General features: G+C 39.7%; 1 protein-coding gene and 1 long non-coding RNA gene across 5 annotated transcripts in view; one reads left to right on the top strand and one right to left on the bottom strand.

Moving 5' to 3' along the window:
- Positions 1 to 16: 16 nt before the first annotated feature.
- Positions 17 to 11,863, top strand: part of ralba (v-ral simian leukemia viral oncogene homolog Ba (ras related)) — a 16,611-nt gene continuing 4,764 nt past the window's right edge. Inside the window, exons 1-3 of one of the 2 annotated variants that reach the window (XM_024286156.1) lie at positions 17 to 156; positions 8,657 to 8,826; positions 10,104 to 10,312. In XM_024286156.1, the coding sequence (XP_024141924.1) occupies positions 8,713 to 8,826; positions 10,104 to 10,312 (323 nt within the window). In that variant the 5' untranslated portion in view covers positions 17 to 156; positions 8,657 to 8,712. Of the gene's footprint in view, positions 157 to 8,653; positions 8,827 to 10,103; positions 10,313 to 11,863 lie in introns of those variants that run through there. The other variant, XM_024286157.2, reaches the window with a different exon arrangement.
- The window catches only part of LOC112154910, a 14,185-nt gene continuing 12,631 nt past the window's right edge, over positions 10,310 to 11,863 (bottom strand). For 2 of the 3 annotated variants that reach the window (XR_004949916.1, XR_002920727.2), the window contains 2 exons: positions 11,560 to 11,615; positions 10,310 to 10,711 (listed from right to left, as the gene is read on the bottom strand). This is a non-coding gene — a long non-coding RNA (uncharacterized LOC112154910). The remainder of the gene's footprint in view (positions 10,712 to 11,559; positions 11,616 to 11,863) is intronic. The other variant, XR_004949917.1, reaches the window with a different exon arrangement.

Genomic DNA, 11,863 nt, shown 5'->3' with positions numbered 1-11,863 from the left:
ACCCATGCGTCACTTCCTGTATTTTATTCTGAATTTACTTCCGGGAGGCGGGGTCTGCTGCTGGTAGCGGTTTGTAGTTCCGATGCTTCTGTCAGTCACGGGGAAGCAGCCGGCAAGATAGCGTCTTCTCAGGGCTGAACATCCAGCGTGTTTTTGGTAAGACGCCTAGAAACATTATTAATGACGGGAATCGGTTTAGTGTCTTTGTGTTTGTCGATATTTAAAGAAGCGCCGTGATGTTACGGGTGGAAGGGCGCGAGGGGGGTGGGGATGACATGATGGAGATGACCGCTCTGATCTGTCTTTAAAACTTCTGTCAGGTTCTGTTTGTTCGCCATGTTAGCTGTCATTCGTTCTGATCTGTGTCTTTTGGTTTAACATAAATTCGAATTAGTTATGAAGTGTCCATCGGTGTTCTCGTTGTGAAGGGGTTGGGTCACTTGTTCCGTATACTCAGTTCCAGAGCTGCCCGGCCTTTGCTAGGCAATAACGGTTTTAGGTAAAGTCCGGGTCTGGCTTTGCTGCTGTCGTTCTGCTTCTGTGTCTGTTAATGTTTACTGGAGTTTTGGATATTTTTCTTTTTCTCTGACTGAGCAGCTTATGATGGTTAGGACACACCCCGAGGCCATCATGTCGCTATGACTGAACGTCAGCATAAAAACCGGTTTTCTGCTCAGATAATGAGCCAACACATTAAAACAAACACCAGCAGGTCCTGCCACTTTTACTACTCTACAGATCCACCATCCTTGATGCATCTGATTATCAGCAGACTTGAAAATAGGTCGCAAATTAAAGCTGCAGAATCTGTTTTTTGTTCAAATATGTCAACAGTAAAAGCTGCATGTTTGCAGATGACACTGTTGTGTGTATGTGTGAGGCTGAAGGGCTGTTGTAAAGCAAAACACACCTTTTCCAAACCAATTTAGATGTATTGGTGGAAAATTCCGATCAATCATAGGAATCCCTTCAAATGTGTGGGATTTAAAGACGCCGGTGTTAAATTGCAGCCGTCCCTGGAGTCATAAAGACTCCTCCAAACAATGCTGATCCCAGCACATTCACAGCAGGGTCAGGAAAACCAGGAAACGCTCAAGTCTTCCCCACCTTAGTCAGCTTTTTCATTTCTTTTGTTTCTCACTATTACATAGACCTTAAACACTTTAACAACATTTTAACCCAGGGGTGTCAAACTCAATCGTACAAGGGGCCCAAATCCAAAACACACCTTAGGTCACAGGACGAATAGGATAAACATTTATTCAACATTCTAAAACTACATTTTTAAGACTTTACAACCACACATTTTTAACATAATTATGAACTAGATATATAGCATTACATGCAATAATGCTAGTGTGAATGCTGGAAGCTGCTGAAGATGCTAAAAATTGATAGATGAAAACACTATAATATTAGCTAAACTCCAAAGTAGCCTAAAAAATCTTAGTAAATACCAAAATAGTCCAAAAAGCTAGATGAATGACAATTATTAAAACCATCAAACTGTAATTTTTTCACATAATTATGAATAATAAAATGCAGGAATATTATTTCAGAATAAATCAACTTAAACCTTAAACAACCTTAATGTGTTTTATTGTGTTTTGGTAATTCAACTTGTCGAATCTTTTCCACTTTTATCAGCTTCGATTGTTTGATTTTTTTAAATCAATTTCATTTAACCTTATCATTGTTGGAGTTTATTTACTTTGAAAAAGTATTTTAGTGTTTATTTCTACTTTTAGAAAATCTGAAAATGAGTTTTTAATGGATAAAGAAAAATTATTACATTATATTATCTAGATATTTTGTCTTAAGGATGATAAAATGGAATTTTTGTATATCTTGATATATTTTTTTCCATATCACGATATAAACCAAATAACTATATTTGTCAAATTTGAACACTCTGCGGCTCAAAAAAGAAATGTGTAATCATCAGTAGGGTGTTTAGATTTAAATATTTATTTCTTATCATCCTTTCAACATAACAGATGCAGTGAAAATCATTCAATTAGTTTTTTTAAATGACTAAGGAATGAATAATTAGATGGAAACATTTACTCGCCATGTGGCGACTAACTTTTACTAAAGAGGAAGAAATAAAAGTCTGTCGCAATAGACTCATTTCCCTGTTGAGAAAAACGTTATATCGCGATATATATTATAGTTTTATCGCCCAACCCTACTGATAAAACTAAAAGTTGTTTTAATGTCTTTTTCCCTCTGAGACAAATTTACTGATAAACATCACTTAGAAGCTGAAGCTGTGAGCCATAACATCTTCATCTTCACCCACAATTCCTCACTCCCTCCACTGATGGGTCCACTCATCTGCTCTGTAAAGATGCTGTTTGGTGCTCCGGTCAAGGCCAGCCTTGTTTCTCACGCACTGACGGTTAGACTGAAATGTTTCACAAAACAAGCCGCTATCCGTGTATTTTGTAAATAAAAGTCAGTGTTTGGCTGTAAATCGTGCTAACGCTGCTCCTCCTCGGCATGGAAACATTTCATTGCAGACTGAAGTTGACCTTCAGTCCTCGCAGGTCTTTTAGGACCATAAAAACATTAAATGTTTCTTCTGCAGACCTGTTAACTGAAGGCAGGACGGAGCGAGTCTCTCAGCAGAAGTGTCCTAAAGGATCCTGAAATGCGAGTTCATCCCTGCTTGTCCTGAATTCTTGAATGCTGATGCAGATGTGTCTGGACAGGAGCCTCCTGTTCAGCTCCAGAGAGAGACCCGTCTGTCTGACGGGAACACTGAAGCCATTTCTGCACAGATCCTGACTCAGACTCTGTGCACATCATTAGGAAGTGCACCACATGTCCACTGTGACCAACATTTCCATGTGGAGAAGATGGAATATGGTACAGAAAGTAGATGAATCAGGAACCATGACTCCCATCCCTAAACGCGCCTGAGGCTGAAGTGGAGGGATTCTAACAAACAGGATTTAGGTCTCATTGCCCAGTTCCGTCAAAGGCTTCTCTGTTTCCCGCTGCAACCGGGGCTTGTTAGTATTCGCCGTACGATGCTTTTTGAAAATGTTTTCTTTGCTGCTGCGTGGCGTCCTTTTAAGAATAGTAAATCATTTCCTGATCTCCATAGGCTGTGGCTGTTGTAAATGCTGGATCCTAAAGACCAAACACATTTCTGCTCGGCCCCTGGAGGGATTTGCTGTTAAATTATGCATTGTTTGTTGTGTTGCAATAAACAAACCGCAGAGTCTCAAATCCCAGTCTTGTGCCACAGAAGTCTTAGTCTTAAATTTACTGCATCGCTGAGTTGATTCAAGCGTGTTTGTGGTTTATTGTTTTAGCCACGCTGAGCAGAAGGATGCATTCTTCTTCACACTTCCAGAGAAACAATGTTTTAAGATTAAAACAGAATAGGATTGTTTTGATCTGCAGCCGGGAGTTTTCCAAATCCCCTCAGCATCCACTTGAAAAAGGAAACTGGATGACGAACAGTTCTGTTGTATGACTGTAAATTTCTGCTGTAAATTTTGCATGTTGGAGGTCGCGGACGGCCTCTTTCTGTTTCTGAGGATGCTTCAGCCTAACTTCCAAAGTTCATGACAAGCAACAGGTCTGTCTGATTGTGAGGATCTGAGGGTTTATTCAGGCTGGGAATGTCCATTGGTTCAGATCCAGTCCTGAAGATTGCATTTGGTCTGTATTCAGACTGGGATCTACCGGAGATTTCTGCTTTGTACCAAACCTTGTAGACAAAATCATGTGACTAAAGATCTCTTCAGTCATTGGCCAGCAGTTACAGGGGCGGGTCAAAACAAAAAAGAGAAAGATGGCGGTGCTGCGGTCTGCAAATGCTTGCCAGGATTTTTCACTTATTCCAACTTTTTTATGTCACTGATGGATTTTGAGAATCTGTTTGACGCTCAGGTTCAACACTTTTTACTGTTTTTTTAATACAGTGTAGGAATACTGTAAGACGGCTACTGGGGATGCTACAGCTACGAGGTGCGCCAAGTGTTTATGACAAATGGATTGTCCGGAAAACAGTGAGAAGTAATATGTATCACGTTAAAAGTTGTTTTAATGAGCCTGCATTCATCCCACCACATTTTAATAAGTTGCTGTGTCTCGTGATGTTATGGCTTTGTTGTAAGATAATTCTGATTGGAAACTACGAGATAGCTTTTGGGATGACGTTACAGCTGCGTAACGAGACACAAACGTTTTTCTTTAGCGTTTTTTAGTGGTAGTTGGACAAACGTTGTAAAACTTGAGAGCTGTATTAATTTTTCTGTTTGCTAACACAACAATTGGTGCTTCACATTTGTCCGCGGCTCGTCTGTTGGATTATTCCTACATTGTTTACATCACGTGACTGCCGGATACGGTGGCCGTTTTTGTCCAGATATTTCGGTCCGGTAGCGTTCTGTAGTCAGACTTAGGAATCTCAGAGCGAACCGAAGTTCAGTCTGGTTGGAAATGAACCGAGTACCGAGAATCCGATCTACCAGAGGTAAAGCAATAGGAAGACGAGCTGCTGGATGACCTCCATAGTTGTTGCTTTTCTAGTTGTCGTACTACAATGACACGCTAGCGGTCTACACCACGCATGCGCCATAAAAACAACATACATAAGTGAAAACAGATCAGAATTAACCGGACCGTACCACTCCTTACCGGACCGGACCACTCAGTGGAAACAAGGGTGAAGTAGCTAACCCTGCACATGTTGTGGTGTGAAGATCCAGTTACCCTTCCTAAAGATGTTACAAATTGTTTTGCAGTAACGAGACGTGATGTTCCATTTAATCCCTGAATAAATGTTACATGAGGATGACCGAGTTCAGAACCACCAATGAAGGAAGTTCCTGTCCTGCAGACAACGCAGCACATTTATTTTTAAAGGCTTAGCAGCCAAAGTGGTCCGATGGACTGTACCCCTCCCTCCCCATCATCCCTAGAAAGACCAAGCTGAGTTCAGCCTCATATGTGGGACACTCTTTAATATTCAGTCCTGGTTTCTGGTGCCATGTAACCCAAAGTGCCATGTTTTTCCACAGAACTCGTCCAGCAATGTCTGCATTTGTTTTGAACCAGTTCTCTCTTCTAGTTCATGAATTCCTCTTCCTCTGTAGTATTGGTCATGGTCTGTGTTTGGGGAAGTGGGTTACATGTGAATTATTTAAACAGTGACACACAAATGTCGGGTTCCCCCGTCAGCTGAGTGTTTGTTTGTGTGGGTGTCCTCTGGCCAGAAACAATGACAGGAAGAGCCCTCACTTCCTGTTTAAGGAGAGTGGAACCATGATGCCACATCCTCCATATCAGCAGCTGTCATACAAGCTTTTGTTGATGGAAAAACTGGAGTCGTTTTCACACCACGACTTCCGAAATTCCTTTGAATAAAAGGAAAACCAAAAGAATTGAAAATCCTTGTCTTTGTTTGTCCCTATCTTTTATTCAGAAGAGAACAGAAATGACTATTGCTTAAAATCAAGAATTATTGACAACAAGAGAGATGTTTGTCCAAAAGTGGAAGAAGACGATCAAACTTGTTCATGAGGACAATTTACTCCAGAGTGGGAAACATGATGTTGGATGTTTATAACCAGCTGTGTCTGAAATCTGGAGATTACACAGAAAAGTGTTGGGATATATTACTGACCGATGATGTCACAGAATGGTTTCATTTTCTGCTTTGCTCGTCAAATTTTGTCACTTTCCTGTACGCATGAATAACAATCTTATTTGTCAAACAAAAGGAAACTTTTGCAAAGTACCAGAAGACTCTCAATGATGTCATTGAAAATAAGTGAGGTCAACTATAAAACGTATTGTTTTAGACCACTTTCAAATGTTTTTTCTGGCTTTATTCCACAATAACATCCATGAAACACGCTGCGGATTTGAGAATCAACTGTGTTTGCTACAGACCCACAGGCTCCAGGGTGTAAGGGGTCAGCAACCTTCAAGACTAAAAGAGCCATTTGGGCTCATTTTCTACTGATCACAACCTACAAGGAGCCACATATTCTTAATTTAGCCTTAAAGAAAAATTGTATTTGCTGTCATGAGCTTCTTTAAAAAAAAATAATAAATATGAATTATATCTATTTTTGGCACAAACAAAAGCAAAAATATGAAAAGGATCTAGCATTTCTCAAAATGTGATTTTTTTTTTCTTTTTGTGCAGCATAAACTAATATGTTCTTTTAACTCATAAAAGATCAAACTTGTTACCAAAGTTTTGTTTTGCATATAAAATCTGTTCATTCTGGAGGTAGAGTTGAACGAACAAGACGTCTTCAGGTCAACAGGATGTAAAAACCTACATAGTTTAGCATCTATGTGAACCTCAGACATCAATTTATACATTTAACTAAACTAAAGTTAATAAATGCTTATTAAGTAATCCTTACTAGAAACAAAAAACTGTTCTTTTATTTTTTTTTATTTTTATTTTTTTTCCCTCTTTGTCCTGAGCAGTCTTATACTGCTGGGTTTTGTTATTTTAGTTTGGGGTTGGACCTTGGTAGTCTTAGTTTGTGGGCTTTGTTTATTTGTTTTCTTTAGGAGGAGGTGCTGACGGTCGACATGGCTGGTCAGCAGTCTCCATGACTTATGTTATGTCTGACCGATGAGCCTCAATGGAGAGATAAAAGAGCCACATGTGGATCTGGAGCCGCAGTTCGGACATGGACACAACTGCTTATTCTCACACCGGGACTTGTCCGTCGTCCTCATTAAAGCCTTCAGCTGATCTGCTGCATGATCGCTGTTGAGTTCAAGTATTTGGAAAAGACAGGCTTGACTCCTATGTTGCAATCTGGGTGAGCAAGTTGACTCTTAGGACAGAACTAGCCAAAAAATTAAACATTTCAATCCAATTTCATTGAAATGTTAGCGTTTATGCTGCGTCTACGCCTTTTTGACCCTTTAACACCGGAGTTCCTGTTTTTATGTTCTTTGATCTACTGTAACTTTTCAACCATTAACACTATTGATGTCATTCCAGTAGATTCTGAAGGAGAAAAGCGGCTCATTGAGCCGCTTTTCTCCTTCAGAATCTACTGGAATGACGTCGCTTGTGTTTAACGGTTTAAAAGTTACAGTATGTTAAAGATTTTGAGTTAAAGCGTCACCTGCAATGCCTCAGGAGTTAAAGGGTTAACACAACATCATGTTGACGTGTAGTTGTCTGGATAACTTGTACAGATGGATCAAAAATGTGCGTACGTACAAACTAACATACATTATATCTGCAATTAAGACAAAAAAGCTTTCAGAAAACACCAAACTCTTAAACTGGGGCACGCGGGCCATTTGCGGCCCCCAAGTGTCATTTTGTGGCCCCCACCTTAATATAAAAGGTCGATGCTTACCAAGCAATATCATCTGTATGTTCACACTTCTTCTTCTTTGTATTTGCTTTGTGATGTTTCAGCTTTATGCTTAAAACTTTGCATTTGTTATTGTCGTTTGATCTGGTGGACAGAAAAGTCCTTAGCAACATTAGCTAGCGTCATTAGCTCCTGTCGTTTCACAGGATACGCAGAAGATATTGATTAGTAGTGCAGAGACATAAACAAATGTTCAATAAACGTGTTTAATAGACATAGACAATGGATCAAACATACATATTTTTGGCACAAATAGAACCCCATACAGCCCAGACTGGCCCTTTCGGGGGCCCCCAACGGTTTGAGAGTCCTGCTTTAAATGAAAGAGACGTTTATTCTTGTTTTCAGGGAATTGCTGTTGGTAAATGTTTGATGTTTCTAGCAAACTTTACAGTTAATAAATTAGACACCACTTGTTTTAAATCTCCATTTTCTTAACGTTTTGTCTCCATGTTCAGTCCATAAAAAGCTTCCTCCAACGATCAAACTGCTCTGGTTTGCCTCGTCTTCCCCCTTCTTGCCCCGTCTTCCCCCTTCTTGCCCCGTCTTGCCCCGTCTTGTCCCGTCTTGTCCCGTCTTGCCCCGTCTTGCCCCGTCTTGCCCCGTCTTGTCCCGTCTTGCCCCGTCTTGCCTCGTCTTGCCCCGTCTTGCCCGTCTTGCCCGTCTTGCCCCGTCTTGCCCCGTCTTCCCCCGTCTTGCCCTGTGGCTTGTTGACGGAGGATGATTTGTTTTGAAGGCTGTCTGACGCTCCTGAAGTCTTGTCCACTGACACAAGAAGAAGGTTAAAATGGCCGCCAGAACAAGTCTGGCAATTCGTTCAAAGTTCAGAGAGAAACTGCTCGACGAGGTACTGAAGTCAGTCAAAAAGCAATCGACATTGAGCTCCATCTTGTGAGGGCAGAGCTGTATGGAAGCAGACAGACGCCCCTCATGTCTCCTTTTTAACCAGTTTGGTACATGATCCCCGTTTTAACATCTCTGTAAAACGCCGCCTTGCTGCGGGGAGCGATGGCTTCCTTACTTCTGATCAGTTGCGATGACCTTTTGATAGTGAACTTTATAAAGTTCCTGGATTCAGGAGTAGGCAATTTGGCACTTTAATGGGATGTGGGGGGGGGGGGTTATGATGAGAGATTTGTTGGAGTGCAGCCTAGAGCCTTGGCACGGAACGCCACGGTCACAGAGAGGGCTGTTAAGTAACAACCGCCATCTGTCCCTTCCTCCTTATGGAGGTTATTTACCGTCCACGCCGATGTTTCCTCTTTTGTCATTCGCAGGTCATCTCCGATAGCGTGCATGTGTCGGCGTGTAAAACAAACAGCAGCACCGCGCCATGGCAGCCAATAAAGGTAAAAACCAGAGCTCTCTGGCTCTGCACAAGGTGATCATGGTGGGGAGTGGAGGTGTGGGGAAGTCGGCGCTCACACTGCAGTTCATGTACGATGAGGTGAGTCCATCCTGTTTACGTCCTTCTACGACACGTGTGTTAAAGTCAAGGCCCGGGGGCCGAATCCGGCCCTCCAGATCATTTCATTTTATTGTTATTAATGTCTTGATCTTATCTTGGGCTCATTTCTAACTTGTATAATTTTGACAAAATATATTTTTATGGAGGGTAAAATATTGAAAGTTATTTAAGGTTTAAGTTGATTTATTCTGGAATAATATTCCTGCATTTTTATTATTCATAATATGTTAAAAAGTTACAGTTTTAAAGTTCTAAAAATTTGCATTCTGACAACTTTTTGGACTATTTGAGATTTTTTGGGGCTAATTTGAAATGTAGCTAATATTTCAGCTACATGTTAGCTTTTAGCTAATTTATGTGTTTTTTTTCCAAGTTTTTTAGGTTTTAGGCTAATATTTACACTGTAATGGCTAATTTAGGCTTTTTAAAGTTTTTTTGGGGCTTTTTTGAGATTAAGCTATTTTTCAGCTACATGCTAGCTGTTTTGGCTAACCTATGTTTATATATATATATATATATATATATATATATATATATATATATATATATATATATATATATATATATATATATATATGGGTTTTTTTTGTCTTTTTGGCATTAAGCTAATATTGTAGCTGGCTATCAGCTTCAGCATTTTCAGCTATCAATTTCAGATTTCAGCTAAATGCTGTTTTGGGTAGTTTAGACTTTTTTCAGTTTTTTACGCTATTTTGGACTCTAGCTAATTTTATCTGGCTATCAACTTCAGCGTTTTTAGTTATCGATTTCAGCATCCAGCTATCAGCACTATGATCTTCAGCAGCCAAAATTAGCTTACATCATTCACACTAGCACTATCACAGGTAATGCTATATATCTAGTTCATAGTTATGTTAAATATTTACGCTTTTAAAATGTAAAAAAATTAGTTTTAGAGTGTTCAATAAATGTTTATCCTGTTCGGCCCGTGACCTAAGGTGTGTTTTGGATTTTGGCCCCTTGTGCGATTGAGTTTGACACTCCTGATCTACGATGTCGGACGCCGTCTTACAAACTCAATAGAGATGTGTGTTCTTCTGGGAGAGTTTTGTAACATTTTTAAAATACTACCTGTATTATTAATAATCATTTAAAAATACCTCAAGCTGTTATTGACCAACATCAGAACAATTTTTTTCCCAACATTTTATTTCATCATTCACAGACAACAACAATGATGGATGTTTGATTTAAACGATAATGAGTATGACCTCAATAAATCTGTCCATCTGTAGTTTGTGGAAGACTATGAACCCACCAAAGCGGACAGCTACAGGAAAAAGGTGGTCCTGGATGGAGACGAGGTCCAGATCGACATCCTGGACACCGCGGGCCAGGAGGACTACGCTGCCATACGGGACAATTACTTCCGCAGTGGGGAGGGCTTCTTGTTGGTGTTCTCCATCACAGAGCAGGAGTCCTTCACAGCCACCGATGAGTTCAGGTAGGGCTGCTACACCTCCTTCAATGGCTAAAAGAGGATTTTTTAAATATTGTAATGTTGCAGGGATAAATAAATAAGGAGTGCATGCTCACTGGGTGAGATATGCACGGCAGGAGCATCAAGTTTAATGTACATACATACATAGACAATCAGAAGTCTTGGGCCGCGTCAACCAATCAGGGACTCAGTTTTCGTCATGTGACTCAAAGGGTAGAAAATTGCCCCAATATGGCCGCTCAATGTGAGTATTTTCTGGACTTCCATCTGTTTTCTTAACCCACTGGAGGCTGTCCCGACTACTGGTGGGCAAAGGCAGAATTTTTCTGATCATTTCCACAGCACATGAACGCAGCATTTTGTTTTTCTCTTTGGGACTTCATCCCGTTGGTGCAGTTGGTACTAAAATGAAAAAGAAAAGTCATAGTTCTGAAATAAAAACTCCAAAATGTTCTGTTTTAAAATATATTAGTTTTTAGTCAAAATACTATCTTTATACAAATTTCATGTTATTTCTTTCTCTTATGAGGTGATTACCAAAACATGCCTTCATCTGCTCCGTGTCTTCTGTCAAATTTTAGAACCTTTAGTGTCCCATGAATCAATAAGTTTGCCCACTCCTGCACTAGACCAACACGACTTACTTTTCTCCACCAAAGTGTATTTTTAAAGGGTCACCAAACAGCTGTTGACCTCTGTAAATGTGACTTTAAAAGTCATGTCTGTTGGTCATTGCATCATTTTTGACAATTTAAAATAAACTTGTTTAATAACTGAAATTACAGTCTAAAACCGTCTGTGCTGCCCCCTATAGGTTGAAAGGAGGTATTACACCTGAACCTTTTGTCCCACGCCATTTCAGAAGTTACATGTTGTAACAAACATTCAGTTATTTAATGTAAGTCAACAACAAACAAAAAATCAGAGTATATTCAATGTCCTCAAAGATAAATAAATTATCATAAATTAACTTAGCTCTTTTCCAACTTTCCAAATTAAAACTTTTTGATCAATTATTCAAAAATAATGTTTTGTAATTTTTTCAACAACACAAAATGTTTTTCCTCCCACAATACCGGTCCACCTTAAAAAATAAAAGTCCCCAAAAAAACTCCTAATACTAAACGTCCGTGTCCATAAATCCATCCAAATGAGGCGAAGTACATGAGGGGAAATCGTCTCTGTGGTACACCAGTAAAAAAAAAAATGAAAGAAAAAACAAAGTTGTGCAGATCTCCTTGAGCGCTGACCTCGCGCTGTTCGCTACATCCAGATGTGCATCAGAAAACCAGCAGACGGCGTTCTCCTGTTTGACATGAACAAATTAAATAAACAGATTAGTGTTGTCCCTGATTTATATTTCAATAACCTTCTTTTATCAATAAAACACTTCTGTGAAGTAGCTTTAATAAACTAGTAAAAATACAGCAAATATAAACTAGGAAAATATCATTAAAACCATTTGTTGGACGGGAAGATGGCGGCGTAGCAGAAAGTCCACACTGCTTAGTTCCGCACCACTTTTCTACTTTTTTCAGTACTTCTGGCACTTTA

The sequence above is a fragment of the Oryzias melastigma genome, linkage group LG21 (genome assembly GCF_002922805.2).
Source record: "Oryzias melastigma strain HK-1 linkage group LG21, ASM292280v2, whole genome shotgun sequence".
Lineage (NCBI taxonomy): Eukaryota > Metazoa > Chordata > Actinopteri > Beloniformes > Adrianichthyidae > Oryzias > Oryzias melastigma.
Note: the sequence above shows the minus strand (reverse complement) of the source record. Positions and strands in the feature narration are given on the sequence as shown.